This window comes from Passer domesticus, chromosome 9 (genome assembly GCF_036417665.1).
Source record: "Passer domesticus isolate bPasDom1 chromosome 9, bPasDom1.hap1, whole genome shotgun sequence".
Lineage (NCBI taxonomy): Eukaryota > Metazoa > Chordata > Aves > Passeriformes > Passeridae > Passer > Passer domesticus.
Genome location: NC_087482.1, coordinates 43873982 through 43889353, shown reverse-complemented (window position 1 = coordinate 43889353; position 15372 = coordinate 43873982). Strand labels below are relative to the sequence as shown.

General features: G+C 43.3%; 1 protein-coding gene across 14 annotated transcripts in view; it reads right to left on the bottom strand.

Moving 5' to 3' along the window:
• Window positions 1-15372, bottom strand: part of CHL1 (cell adhesion molecule L1 like) — a 122365-nt gene that overhangs the window by 15731 nt on the left and 91262 nt on the right. For all 14 annotated transcript variants that reach the window (XR_010368756.1, XM_064433109.1, XM_064433099.1 and 11 more), the window contains 9 exons: window positions 11064-11195; window positions 10353-10490; window positions 9548-9659; window positions 8718-8884; window positions 7060-7225; window positions 5801-5925; window positions 3585-3686; window positions 3175-3372; window positions 1946-2016 (listed from right to left, as the gene is read on the bottom strand). Coding sequence is in view for 13 of the 14 variants with exons in the window: in XM_064433109.1 (XP_064289179.1) it covers window positions 1946-2016; window positions 3175-3372; window positions 3585-3686; window positions 5801-5925; window positions 7060-7225; window positions 8718-8884; window positions 9548-9659; window positions 10353-10490; window positions 11064-11195 (1211 nt within the window). In the remaining variant the exon portion in view is untranslated. The remainder of the gene's footprint in view (window positions 1-1945; window positions 2017-3174; window positions 3373-3584; window positions 3687-5800; window positions 5926-7059; window positions 7226-8717; window positions 8885-9547; window positions 9660-10352; window positions 10491-11063; window positions 11196-15372) is intronic.

Here is a 15372-nt window from a genome sequence, read left to right as displayed (position 1 = left end):
TAGCAGAGATAAAATTTGCATTTTATCCTAGAATTTTATGTAGCACAGCAAGTTGGGTCATTAAAATTTAGATTTGTTCTAACTACACACCAAATGGTTGAAATTACGCCTGGACATTTAATGTGCAACTGCTGGGCCACTCTGCTTTTACCAATCAGCTGAAGAATTCATCTCCACAGGGTTTCCAGCTGATTAACACAAATTTATAAAATATTAGGAGATGTATAGCAATAGCTTGTCATGAGACATCCTCAAGTTGAATTTATTTATCTGAAAATGCACCACTTTAATTAAGAAAGTTAAATAATCACCTGCCCTACCGAAAAAGCTAAACACTGGAATAGCTGTGGGTGTTTCCCACCACATAGGCTGCCTTTAATAATATTTAAATATAGGCAAATATGAAAGATATAAGAGCTGGTTTGTGTCCAAGAGGTCTGACAGGAAATAGCATCAAATACCAGTAGAAAGTTATTCCCCTTTGATGTTCCTCATGCACGGGGAGACTAAATTTGGGGGATCTGCAAAATAATCCCACTGATCTGCTCTGCTGTGAGGACCTTTGGGATGTCTGAGGCAAAGGAATTGGGAGATTGGGCAGCTTTCTCACAGGCATCACCTCCAGAGCAAAGATCCCAGGGAATGGGATTTGCAAGAGAAGCTGGAGAAGTAAAAAATTCCTCCTAAAAAACTGATTTCTTGTATAGAGTTAAATTTCAGCACTGCTTGACTTTTATTTTGATCTCCCTTAAAGCTGCAAATCCTTGCCTGAAAATCCCAGTCACTAAAGCTCAGATGGTCTCTTAATCCAAAATAGGCAGATTAACATCATTCTGCAGCTTTTGTCTGTCAGAAATAGCCTGTGCAGTGCCCAGCAGTTCCTCTGAAAAGCACACAGGAAATGCCATAAATAAATGAATATCCTGTTTAACAACATTTTAATGATTCAACAAGATTTAACCAAGCCTTTCCATCCCATTCTCTCCTTTCAGGCTCAGCTTTCACTTCCACTTTTGCCCTGTCTGAGCAGTGATTATGAAGTTCTTGGTCCTCAAAGATGTGTTGGCCATCCCAGTATTTCCCAGTAAACATACTGGGTAATAAAACTCTGCATTTCATGGATTCATTAAAGTTGGAAAAGACCTCCAAGATCAAATCCAACCTTTTCTGAGAGGCGGAATTGTCTCCCCTGACCCTGGGCTAAAAATCCCATTCAAATCCAAGCCCATGGATCTTGAGGGCCATTTCCTTTTGGATGCAATTCCACCCCAAACCATGACTTCCCATGGGGGAAACATTTGTTGTTCTTCTCTGGGAGCAGCAGATTGAGGAGTAAATCTCATGCAAATTGTGTGTAATTCCAGTCTCAACAAAAACCTGCTTCCTTCCACAGTTGTGGATATTTGTGCTAAATGAAGGAATACATAATCAACTGCTGGCACAGAAGCTCAAGGCTTAAAACCCAGGAAATTTGAAGCCTGGAAACCATCCTCAAGACTTTTACATAATTCCTTTGATGCACATCACAGGCTTCGGAGGTTTATCCACATTCCTTTAGTTCTTGGTGTAAAAATTCAAGCTCACATTCTCTTGGGCAAGGGATCTGTGGCGTTTTTAAACTTCCAGGCTGGAAGGGCAGAAGCCATGAGCTACCCAATCCCTCCCTGGGCCTGGCTGGTAATTCTAATTGCAGAGCAGGGTAAAACCACAATTATTTGAAGCAGTTTCTTGCATAAAAGAAGCAGAGAAGAGCAAATTTTGGCAAATTCTCACTATGCTTTACAGAATTCCATATTTTTTTAAATATCCTGTGAAGTCAGACATAAAACACAGCTTTTGAAATAAAAACGATACTGGGGTTGAAAATCCAGAATACATTTAAGTCAAATTCATTTTTCAGAAGAATAAAGGATCGTTCCTATCGGATTTGCTAATCATGCCTTACCTCCCATTTCATCACCATTTCATTGGGTTCAGAGGCTTCAACTCGGATGTTCTCTGGGTTTTTATCTGGAGCTGAAACCACACAGGTGACAAGGTTAGTTTGCACATCCCATTTAGCATTCAAATGCCAAAAAGGATGGGAAATTCCCCTATTAGTGACAGACACTTAAACAAAAACGTTCATGAGATGAATGGCTTGGATCATCAAAGCTGACGGGACCCAAGCATGTCTTTTATGCAGTTTGGACTCCTAAGTGTCCCTGCTGGTTGGAGCCACCAGCTAACATGGAACTGTGACTTTTGGATTTGAAAGCACCAGATGTGGGGGGATTACGAGGAAGAGATTTTTCTCCCTGTGGGGATAGCAAACAGAAGGTGCATCATTAGAGGTGCACACACAACTGGAAAGCTGAAGAGGGACCTGAAATTGGTGCAAATGGGGAAAAAAAGAGAGAAAATGCCAAGGAATGCAAATGTTGCACTGAACAGTTGGCCTCTAAAATGACTTTCAGGGAAACAATATTTTCTGCCCCAGTGAATGTTCTGTAAATGAAGATTTTTGACAAGCTTAGTGCTCCTGAAAGGCTCCCTGTAAACCCAGCCCTTCCCCAGGAACTGTTTGTCTGTGAAGGTCTGCAAAAGGAAAATCAGCAGAGTGAGGTGCCGGAGGTGTAGGAAAACTCAGCAGCATGGACTCCTCCCTTTGGCATCCTCGGGCATTTTATGCAGAGCAGCAAGTTGGGTCATTAAAATTTAGATTTGTTCTAACTGCACATCAAATGCTCAAAACAATGCCTGGACATTTGATGTGCAACTGCTGGGCTGCTCTTTTTTACCAGTCACTGAAGAATTCACCCCAGCAAGGTTCCCATCTCATTAATATCTAAAATATCAGAATATGGCTTGTCACGAGACATCCTGCAGCTGATTTTACCTCTGCAAATGCAATACTTTAGTTAATTTAAATGGTCACCTGCCACACCAAAATTACTGAGGGTTATTCCAGTCCACCAAACCAGCTGGGAGTAATTCCCACCACAGGATCTACACTTTTACCTTACATTACTTTTTTATCTTACTTTATTTTACTTTTTTAGAATCCCTGAGGCTGCCACTGAGCAGTGCAAGCAACCCTGATTCCTTCACACCCTCTGGAGCATGGGAGGGCACAGATATTCAAAAAAAAAGCACTGAAAATATGAATATTTAGGAAAGCAGAGCCAGGTTTACCAGCTGGAGGGGTCGCATAGCGCAGGGATGGTTTGCTGGGCTGGCTCCTGCCCACGGCGTTGACGGACACCACGCGGAACTGGTAATTCACGTACGGGGACAGGGACAGCAGGGCTGTGGTGTCATTCCCTGGCACTCTCATGAGCTCCTGCCACAGCTCTGGCTCCCAGTGGTTCTCTTCAAACTCTATAATTGATTCTGGGCAGGAAGAAGGACAAAAAGGAAGGAAAAAAGATAAAAAGTCCAACTTAGCGTGAACAGCGCGGATGGAAATGAACTTGCAAGAAACGAACTATCATAGTCAAAAATTGTTAAATCAGGCCACCAGCAGGGTTTGTGTCCTGTGACAAACAGGACGTGCCAGAATTCTAAAAAGCCCTAAAAAAGTTATGCTGGAAACCCCTTCCTACCATTAACAGGGCTGTTATGGCTCGCCCCAGCTTTCCAGGAGAGTCGAACGCTCCGGTTTTGGTTCTCCGAGAGCTGGAGGTCTTCTGGTGGGTCAGGAACATCTGAGAAATAAACAAGTGTCAGGAGCACAGCAAGGTATTTCTGTTTGTCCTGGCATTTTCCAGAGGGTTGGAACAGCACAGTCAGGCAAGATGGTGGTGAAACACCTCCTGATTTCAAGACAGACAGATTGTGGAAAGTGGGAATTGCTCTGAAAGATCCCAAATCTTCTGGTGCTGATTTTTCCCTTATAAACACAAACTCCTTCTGGAATTCATATCCCCCTACCTGCATTATTGTGTCTGCAACAACAGATTTTTCTTTCCAAATCAACCCCAAGATCTGCTGAATCACTAATGGGTACTGACCCTGCTCTGGGCAGGATGTTGTGGAAGCATCTCTTGGATTTACCCTGGGACAAATCAGAGTGGGAGGAGGTGCCTCATCTCTGGCAGTTACTGACCTTGGCCTTTGAGGGTGTGAGGGAAAGGAGAACATTCATTATCCCAGCCATGGGATCTGCATTAATGGGGAACTGGGAAATTCACTACCTGCCAGCTCAAATAATGCTGTCCCAACTACACTTTTGACTGACAATGCCATTTCTGACAGAAAAAACAGTGACTTCCACCACCATGACTGTCTTTGGCATTGTGAAAAAAATTCACTGTGTTCGTACTGATTTTTGATTTTTTAAAAATTCCAACACTGAGTTTTTATCTCAGGGTACATCAAGTAATTAAAAAGTTCGGATTTTTTTAAATTTTCTTTTTATTTCTCTCCCTATTTCTCTTGTACCTGGGAAAATATCAGGAAAACACAGTTTAATTGAAAGGCATGTTGCTGCTCCATCCTCAGAGTACAGCTGGTTTAAATTAATATATTAATTTAAAGATGGTGATGGTGCATCATAAATATTCTCACCCCTCTACCTTTCATTATACACACAACAAATACTTAGAATTATTCCAATTAAATATTTATTTTACTCTCAGTTGCCCCTATTCTGATGTCTTTATTTAGTTCTTCAGTGAGCCCACCAGTCCTTGACTGCAAAAACCTGAATTTTTCACTTGGAAAGTAAGATGTTGTTAATTCACCAAGCCCCTACTCATATGCAATGAACAAGGAAAAAGAACACAAAAATGTTTTTCTTCTGCAAAGCACCTTTTTAAAAAGGAATAAAATGCTTTATGAAATTTTCATAAGTGAAGTAACAAATAATCTACAAACATTTTGAATTATACAGCACTGAAGGACACAGCACCATAAATAATGTGCACAGCATCTTCCTAATTTACTATTTACTGAAAAATATCACTCCTTTAAAGTGGAAAAACATCTTGAAGGGCAGATTGACTTATTTCTTGCTGCAATCACTGCCAGCAATAAGTAAAAATGTAAAATGAAGCAAAATAAATGTAATTAAAATGACGCAAAGCTGTCAAAGAATCATAAAATCACAGAATGGCTTGGATTGGAAAGAACCTTAAGGATTATCTAATTCCAGCCCCCTGCCATGGGCAGGGACACCTTCACCTAGACCAGGCTGGCCAAAATTGTGACCACAGAGCAGAATTTTGGCTGCTGCCCTTGGGTGCAACGGGTGCACAGCACTCCACAAGTTCATGCTCTTAATTCCAAGGGGTGCTTCAGGGAGGGATGCAGGTGGTGAGGATGCTCTCAGAAGGCCAAGCTTCAGACCCAGGGGGTCCAGACTCTTCTCTTTGCCCCTGGACAATCATTCATGCTCAGGTTCACAGATATAATTAATTCCTTTTAGGTGCTTAACCAGCCACTGATCTTCTGAGGAGCTGCACATCCAAATATTGGCCTGATGGCCTTCAAAAAACAATCCAATTCTTGTGAAGGACTGGCCAAGGATTTAAAGCAGCAGCAGAACCATTCTTAGTATGCTCTCACACCTTCCAGCCTGGCAACTCCTGCAGCCGCTGAGCTGAGGCAAAAATGCTGCCTCACCTTGCTACACCAAAAATGAAAATAAATCGAGTTTGTGTCAGCATCGCCGTTCCCAGAGATAAGGGACAGCACAGCTGAGCTTAAGGAGTGAGAGGCTCTGTGAAACTGGGTTATTGAGGCTCTGTGAAAAGAAGCAAAGAAGTGCAGCAGTGGCAATTCCTGCTGCAAGGAGTTGCAGCAGGAAAATCGACCTTACCCAGAACGATCAGCTGCGCCTCGGCCTCGGCCGTGTCCAGGGCAGTGCTGGCCACGCACCTGTAAACCCCCTGATCCTCCAGGAGAACACTGGATATGAACAGGGTATCCCTGTCCAGAATTATCCTGCAGGGCAATGAAAAAAAAAGTGGCAATAAGGATGAGAATAATATGTAAGATGAGTATGACACACAGACGTTGTTCCCTGAAAAATTGTTCGTAATAGAACTTGGCACTTTCACTAAATAGCTGCACACTGGGCCTGCTACATTAAAATGTAATTGTGGCCCTGCTCTACACTGTGCTGAGGAGTATTAGTTGTATTTTGTGGCAATTTAGCCTCCGTGGCTGGAGGTTGGCCTGTCAATCCTGCTCTGAAAAGAAGCACATTGAGATGCGCTGGATGAGCGTCTGGGCCATAGGATTTTGGCACGTCATTAATGAGACAAATATATGGGGTTTGTGATGGAATTTTTGCAAGACTGAGGGAAACTGAGCACTTGTGTCATGTCCAAAGCACCAGGGAAGCTGCCAAGAATCCAAGGCCACGGGCTCCGTGGCAGACATGGAGTTTCCATGGCACTGCCTCACCATCCTATGAGGGCTCAGCAGGAATTTCAGCCTCTCCAGTATTTAGGAAATCATCTCTCTCCTGTGGTAATTAATAAAGACATCTGATTTCCCCCTGAGGGACTCCTCTGTGGAATAAAGGCTGAGCTCCAGCCCCCTGAGGTCAATGAAAACCCAAAAACAGGGCAAAATTCAGCCTACAAATCCTAAACTCACATGTAGGAAAGATTAATGGCAGAATCCCAGAAACCTGTTTACCATCACTTCAACATTGCAAAGACTTTGTTTTGGCCAAGTAAGTGCAAACTATAAGAAAATACTGGTTCCACTGAAGTGGAGAAACAACCTGCACTGGGGTCAGGGTTGTGGTTTTGGGTTGGGCCAACATTTATATTATACATAAAAATATAGATATATATTATGTATATATTAATATATGACTTTATATTCTGCTATGAGGGTAACAGAGTTAATAAACCCAAACCCATTTGGCTCAAAATTCACATTGCTGCATTTATATTTAGATGTGTGTAAAATGCAGATCTACTCACATATGTCATGAAGAATTCTTTGCAGACATAAATTTGCATTTCAAGCTATTAAGGCTCATGTTTAATGAAACTCCAGCTCCAGCACCACACCAGATTATCCAGCTGAGATCAAGAACAGCTTTGTTCCTTCCCCACTCACCTGCCACCTTCCGTGCTGTTGACTGGCAGCTCATCTCCATCCTTCCTCCAGGATAATTTAAAACTGTGTTTCAAGTGGGAATCATACTCAGCCTGGCATTTCAATAAGATGGAATGTGATTTCAGCACTCGGGGGTTCTTCGGAGTAACAACAAGTTTTGTAGCATCTGATTGATCACAGAAAAACACTTTGATTAGGTGAGAGAGGGGCTATTACATCAAATTTCCAAGCACTTCATCTACACAAATCAACCTCAGGAGCAACAATCATGTCTTTTTTTTTTTGCTATATATACAAATTTTCAAGTGAAGGATGGTGAGGTTTGAAATAGATATTTGCCAGGATTTCATTTTTTTTATCTTGAAACAGTTTTTTAATCTTCAAGCGTTTTCTTATCTTGAAACATTTTTTAGTTCCCTCCAAACCAAAGAGCTCCAGAAAAAAAAATCCAGAAAAAAAAAAAGTTACAGGTGAAAATCCTTGTTAGCAGCTTGTCAAGAAATGGATGATAAAAAAAATAAAGGGCTTGAATATGATTTTTTATGTCTAATTGCCATTTGAAATAAGCTTTGGCAATGATCCAAGAAAAATTACAAGCATATTAAAGTCAAGTGAGAAAAAATTATTGCAATCAAGTTTGTTCTTTTAATTGACTATAATCTGAATGTAGAAACAGATGAATAAGTAAGAAGAAAGCTCTTAGCTGAATTTATATCTGCAGTGAAATGTTGCTCTGTGAGAACTTCATTGTACATTTTCATGTTTATTATCACTGTAAAATTCCCAAAGCCAAGGGAGCAGGTGGAAATGGAACAAAAAGAGTGAGCTTTTTCCTCAAGTTTGCCACAGCAAACCTACATCAGAGAGCTTTGCTAATTGAGTACTTAAGGTTTTGGGGTTTTTTTTAATTGGAAAGCCCTAAATCCTAAGCAAATTTGTAGAAAACCCACTAAATGCCACAGGAGCTGCCCACTGCCATCACACCCTCCAGGGAAAACTCCTCCTGCCAGCCAAACACACAAATCCCTTAAAGCACAGCTGCATAGCAAGGGATGGATCTAAAATTTAAAAGTAAACACATCTGAGGGCTTTTATTTGCTCTGTTTAAAAATATTTATCAACAAACAGCCAAAAGCCCAGTGCAAAGTTCTTCAACCAGCAGCACCCTGCAAGGTGTTTGGTGTCCACTGTGGGAGTTAATCCATTTTGGGATGTGCCTTCTGATGGGAAGGAATTTTAGGGAAAGGAATCCCACAGCTGGGGGAGAAGCAGGAACACATCTGGATCAACAAGGACCTCACCAAGCCCAGGAGCACAGGGAAGGCTCCCAAGGATCAGCCAAGAGCCTGCCCTGAGTGTAACAGGGCAGTGACAAAAAGGAGGGGAAATCCTTTTGAGATAATGAGTAAATGCAAATTTTTGGTGGCTGTGCTGCTTCTGCAAGCATCCAGAGGAAAATGAGCACCATGTGAGTACATCAAGAAATCCAAAAAAGTTAAAGGCTACATATATATACGAGACCTGTGACAATCTCAGGTTGTAATATCCAGAGAATTCCTGAAGTCACAGAATAAATCTGCACCCTGGACTGAATATTCACTACTTCCTGAAAAATTGTGGAAATAAAATCTTAGCAGCTATGAAAGTTTTTTCCTCACCCCTTATGTCCAGGTTAGCAGTGATTGCTCTTTTCCCCACAGAATTTGCAGCCCAGCAGGCGTAGGACCCCGAATCCTCCTTCTTGGTGTCCCTGATCTCCAGGGTGCCGTTCTTGTTTAACTCGTAGCGAAACGCTGAAAGGGGCTCTACGCTGTCATCCTTAGTCCTGAAGTGATAAAAACAGGCCTGGGTTACTGCAGGAAGTGTCAGTTCATGGTTAGGGGTTATTGCAGGGGAATTTTGGGACTCAGCTTTGCCACTGAGCAATTAAAGTCAGGATTAGTGAGATACTTCATGCACGTGCAGCAATTCATAAAGTTCTGCACATCAAACCCACAGGGACAGAGCCTAAACGTTCTCTAAAATACTCTGTCTTTAATCTACAGCTGCCACCTGCAATTTTATTGCACCTGTCACTTGCTGTGACAATCCTGTGATCTCCAAGCCTATGGGAGCATGTCCAGGTAAATGTGTTCTGTAAGTCACTGCATTTCCACCTCAATAACGTGCCCAAACTTGAAGGGTTGCCAATATTAAACTGATGAAGCTGCAGCAGGATTAGGCTATAAACAGCATGGTTTTGTTTAATGTATAGCCTGGCATTTGTCTCAAACATGTACTGGGGACGTCCAGGAACTCTTCTTCTCCAAACCAGTTCTTTAGAATTCTTAAAAGCGCATTTAAACACAGAGAATTTACATTATATCCAGTTTTGTTGCAAATTTCTATTCTTAACTCTGTAGAAGTAGCACCTAGCAGACTTTTCAAACTTGGGGAAGCCTGCAGGAGCTTGTTTCACATGAAAAAAACCCAGTTTCCAGTATCTTACCATCTGACATCTGCTGCAGGTGAGGCAAAGATGTCACAGTGCAGGAAGGCGCTGTAACCCACGACTGTGGCGTAGTTTTCCCCATCTGGGGTCAGTATCAGGGGGGCAATATCTGCAGGAGAGAATTCAATGTGAGCAGCACTACATTTCAGAATTAGGAATAAAAATACTGGCCCTGCATCCTGCAAAGTTGAGAGGCTGAGGTGTTTAATGGGAATTTCACAGCTGTTTGGAAGAGTTGCACTGAGCAGCTGAGCTCTCAGAAGTTTCACTGACAGAGACAACAGGGGTTTACTGCTGGACATGTCAGAAATTGAAACATCCAGGAGAGAAAACAATTCTGCTGCCTCTGGAGATGTCTTTTATTAAAATTCCCCTCACTCCCTTTTCTTCAAAGAACAGACTGAACATCACAACTGAAATCAAAGATTAAAAGTACACTTAATAATTCAAAACCAGCATTGTGGCTGCAATTCAGTCCCCAGTGGTTTCACTGTGCTTGAATTCAAGTTTTTGAGCCCAATCACAACCATGTTTTTCAAATATGTTTTTTTAAAGACCAAAGCTCAGGAGTGCCTGTCCTAAGCACATAACACTGCCCGTGATAAAACCCATTGCAAAAATCTGAAAAACACTTCTTAAAATCTGGGGCCAGTCCAAAGGAACCACGAGATGCCCACGACCAGCCAAAGAAACCATGGAACCCAAAGGAATCATGAGGAACCCAAAGGAACCGTGAGATGGTGACAAGCCCCAGGCTGCTCTGAGGATTCAGCTGGGGCTGGGGACAGCCTGGGGCACTCACTGAGGACGTTGACGTTGGCGCTGGCCAGGATGGTGCCGTGCTTGTTGGTGGCCTCGCACTGGAACACGGCGCTGTCCTGCAGCTGCAGGTTGGTCAGGCTGATCTCCCTGGTGGAGATTCTCCCTCGGAAGGTCCTGCCTGCAAAACACCAGACTGTGTCAGCAGCTGGAGGAACACCGTGACTGGGGAGCTCCCAGGCTCTCCTCACTGCTGGGAAGCCAAAGGAAAGAACATCTTGAGGTTCCAACCAAAACCGTGCCCAACAGCTGGTGAGTTCCAGGGCTCTGCCTTTGCCAGCAGTCCCACGGCCTGAGGGAAATGGGGAAATGCTCCAGAGCACCAAATTCCAGTAAATTCACCACGGAGACTTTTTGAAATTATAATAATAATATCACTACACCAGTGTTCCCCAGCCCACTTAAATCAGAAGCAAAAAGGAGCCCTCGAGCTGTCCCAGATCCCCAAAAGATGAAAGAATTACAGGGCAACACCTCAAAGGTACCACAGCTCCACATGTGCAATGTTCACCACCACTCTCTTCAAAAATCCTATTTAAATATTAGTTTATTTAAGTAAACAAACAATTCATATCTAGAGAGGTGCCAAACCAGACATCACTCTGTGTGTTAGGACTTGTGAGTTCCCTCAAACTGGGTGATACAGGGGCACACCCCAGCTGGGCAGGAGAAGCACCCTGGCCCCTGCACGTACCATCGATGGGCATCCCGTTCATCTTCCACTGGATGCTGGGCTCGGGGTTCCCAATGGCCTCGCACAGCAGCACCAGGTTTGTCCCCACGCTGTAGACCCCACCTTCAGGCTTCTTCAGCCACTGGGGAGGCTCTGGGAAAAGAGACAGAGCAGGGATCAGCTGATGCCTTTTTGGGACTACCTAAGAACAGAGGCTAAACTAAATTAAGGGAATAAAAAGCTGTTCTATTTATTGAAGGGCCTGCAGGTACATTTAGGGCAGACAAAGCCCCATCCAAAAATGGACCATGGGTCACAGGTTTTCACACTTTTATAAGTTTGGTCCATTTGCATATTGGGGGTGAATCTGCCAATTCCAGCTTCAGCTAATGAAGTCATTGACCCCCAAGTTTGCTCCCCCAACTCACTTTTGTTCCCATCTCAGGCCTGAGGCAGTGAGGTGCCCTTGATTGCCAGGCCTGGAGAGGAATTGTTGTGTCTGCCCAAACTGGGAAAGCAGCAGCTCCCACTGTGTGTGGAGTTTAGAGTTACACACTAAAGAACTGCAGGGTTACAAATAGATGGAAAATAGAAAAGCTGAAATCCTAAGGCACCACAGTCACAGCCCAACGTGTGCCTCTGCTGTTGCTGGGATTCTCCAGGAGATGGCAAACGCCACCAACACTTCTCAGCCGCTGCTCACAGCCCATCCATCCCGTGGTTGAGCTGAATTTCTTTTATTTCCCGTGTAAAGGAAAGGTGAAATTGGCATCAGCACAGGCCAGTGCTGTTCTGCAGGCTTGGTGGGTGTCAGGCAGGGTGGAGGAACGGGCAGCATTCATCCAAGTGGGAAATGAATGCACAGGGAAGGAGAGGCTGGGAAGGAGGGAATGGGTCAGCATTTCCACAAGGACCCTCAGATGTGAGAGTGATCTATGAATTAAGGTGAGGCTATTGCAGCAAGACAAGGTGGAACATCCATCCAGGTGGAATTCCCTTCCATAGGCACAAGCAAGTGGCTTCATCACCTTCCCTGGGAGCTGACGGAGCTCCAGGACAGCACTGATCCACTTTGATCCACCTGCCCCTCTCCCTGTGCTGAGGAAATGCACCATCACCTTGATTTCCTGTTCTTCCATGGTGTGTTCAGACCAGAGGCTGATCCATGCCACATTTAGGAAGGGTAAAACATTCTCTCAGGGCTGGGGATGAGTGGTTTGGTGCCACAGGGTGGTGGTAGAGGAGCAGCCATGTGCTGCTGCATTCCCCGTGCTCTCCTTTCCCAGCTGCTCCGGGGAAGCTCTGGGAAAAACTCCGCTCTGCAGAGCAGCCCCTGAGCATCAGGTACCCAAACCTCGTGTGGAAGAGATATCCATAATATCTCTTGGGGAATAAAGGGGAGAAAAAGAGAATTTATCTCAAAAATGCTTAATTCTGACTGAACGCAAGTCCCTGAGCCCTCAGTGGGCAGCCTCAACCCAAAACACAGCCTGGAATTCATCATTTCCCCTGAAAGGCAGCAAACTTTGAGATTTTAACATCAGACCTGACACTGCCTCTTCTGCAAGTGCTGGGAAGATCACAGAGTTTTATTTTAATTTTCCCTATGAAAAAGGTGAGGTAATGTAGGGAAAACGTGAGGATTCATTAGTTAATGCTCATAAAATGCTTTGAAGATTAACAGAGCTGTTGCCTGGTAATACTGCAACAGATGTTATCAGTGAGATACGCTAAAGCAAAACATCTCTGCTCACATTCACACAGATATTTTGAAAAAAACACCCCTAAAGTGGGATGCATTTCCACACCCAGACCAGCATTCCCACAGGAGAGCACCCAGGAATGGTTTAATTAACATACAAGGACTGAAGTCAAATTCAAACTGCTAAAGCTTATTTAAAATGATAAAATCATCCCACTTGCTTCGCACAGCAGGGATTTTTCTACCAACATCCTCACTCAGTGCTTCTTCCCTTCCCACAGTGACATGAGCACATCTGTTAAGCTTCCTGGTATTTGGCTCCAGGGAAAAACTCTGCAAACACCAGAATATTTTGGTTTTGCAGATATTTTCTCTTCTTTCTCATATACACCATGGTTTCATCAGGAAAAGATGAGTCAAAGGCATGGAGGGGGAAAGGTTTGTAGCAGTCCTGATTAAATTGCCAGTTTGGAATTTTCCCCTAAATCTGCCACAAACTGGGACAGGATATTTCCCTGATTTGGAGACACCAGGCACAGGCTGAATAAAAACCACCTGAAGGATCCCTTCCTGCGCCACACTCTGGAGCTGTGAGCTGATATTTGATGTCACTGCTCCCCATTCTCAGCACTGGAATTGCTGTGAGTGCTCCAAGGAAGTGAAGAAGCTGTGAAGTCAGAGGCAATGAGATTTTGCCAGGTGTGAAATTCAATTTCACAGAAAGGCTGAAGAACCTCTTTTCCACATGGCAGATGTGCTATACTGCTTAAAGTATACAAAATATAACAAAATATACACATATTTTTATCAACTACAAAATCCAGGGGTTGGATAATCAAATAGTTAATCTGGAATGGCAAATATTTCACTGCGTCATTTATTCTTCCTGGTAAGAGTTATCAATTTGCTCCTCCTGATTGATTTATGTCCTTATGGGAAATACTGACAGATGCAGAAATGAAAAGGATCTAAAATGGGCATCCCAAACAGAATCTAAAATCCCACAAAGGATCCAAACCTTCCCCTCAGCCTCTCCCACTGTTTTCCCCATGAGTAGAACAAATTTGGGACATCTAACCAGCTTCTGCCTGCTGCAGTTTAACTCTCCCCTGCTTTCCATCACCCCCAGGGAACTTGGTGGAGGATTTTCCATTCCTCTGAAGGCTGTTGTGCATTCCCCAGGTGTAATTTCTCCTAAATTAAAGATATCTATTTTTTTTTTTCCCAAATGCCATAATTTTGAGCCCTGTAACCACCCCTGCTGCCTTCTCCTGACCTTTCCTGAAGAAGATGAAGTTGTAAATCTGCTCACTTTAGGTGAGGTCTTCTCAGTTCTCAGCAGTCTCTTACAACAACACTTTTCCTTCTGTTTTCCAGGATGATTTTTTGCCTTTTCCGCCAGACTAACACTTCCTAGAGATGTTCCTCCTGCCATCCAGTGGATTCTCCCAATAAACCCAAGCAAGCATTTCCCAGCCTGTGCTGATGAGGCCAATCAGTGCTGCCTGGTGAGAACTGCTCTGTGCTTGTGCCTACTGAACCCATCCTTTCTATCCTTCCCCAATTTTTCAAATTCGCTTCAAATTCTCCTCCCAAAGGCTGGGAATCCATCCCACCCCAGGGCCAGCAGCAGCTGCTGTTGCCACCTTGGGCTCTGCATCCCTGTTGGAGCAATTTTCCAGTGAAACAGAAAGCTTGAGCCTGATTAAAACATCCAGTTCTGCTTCTGCTTCCCATTCATTTAATCTCTTTTCTTTTTCTCTGGCTGAGTAATAAAAGTATTACGAGACATAACTGCAAAGGCCCTTAGCTATTACATTATTACTATAATTAATCATTATATTGTAACAATTATTTCTATTAAACTCCACCTAGAAGCCTCAGTCAAGATCAAAGTAACTTTAGCTGATGATGATCCTGCAAGATTTGGAGGTTATATATTCATTTTCTGTCAAGTTTGGTGAACTACAAACAACAACCAAATAATCACTTGAAGTCAAAACAATCTGTGGGCTTGCTTTGCTGTTTTCTTTAAATAATTCTCTCTCATTTTAATAACAATAGTGGAGTTTTTTTATCTGCTCAGGTATTCCAGGCTACATCTTCCCTTGCAAAGAGAGATTAAAATGCTCAAACAGTCAAACAATTTGCTTGCTGAATATTTTCATATGCTTGGTAATGATTGCCTAAATCTTTGCCCTCAGACTTGGTAGGATTAGGAAGTGGGCTGCATGCAAATATCATTAAAACTGGTATTTAGAAGGGTGGGATGTTGGTTTGACATCCTCAAATATCAGAAAATAGAACAGAAAACATGGCACAGTGACAGAAAAATCCTGATTTACACCCCAGCACTCCACTGAGGATGGCTGGAGGTTAATAACATATAATTTTTCTTCCATATTTAATTTTCTTCTCCCTGCATGCATCCTATGAGAGAAACCTGTCAGGTGTGAGGAGCCCAACACCAGCACGAGCTCCCTGAAGCCTCCTGAAATTAATGCTCAGGATGTGCCCTTGAGAGTGCTCACAGGAGCTCCTGCAAGAATGATGAACGTGTCCATCTCTGATTAACGACAGCGACATTCGCTGCTCAGGAATTGCAGAAGACAGCAGGGCCTGGGCTCA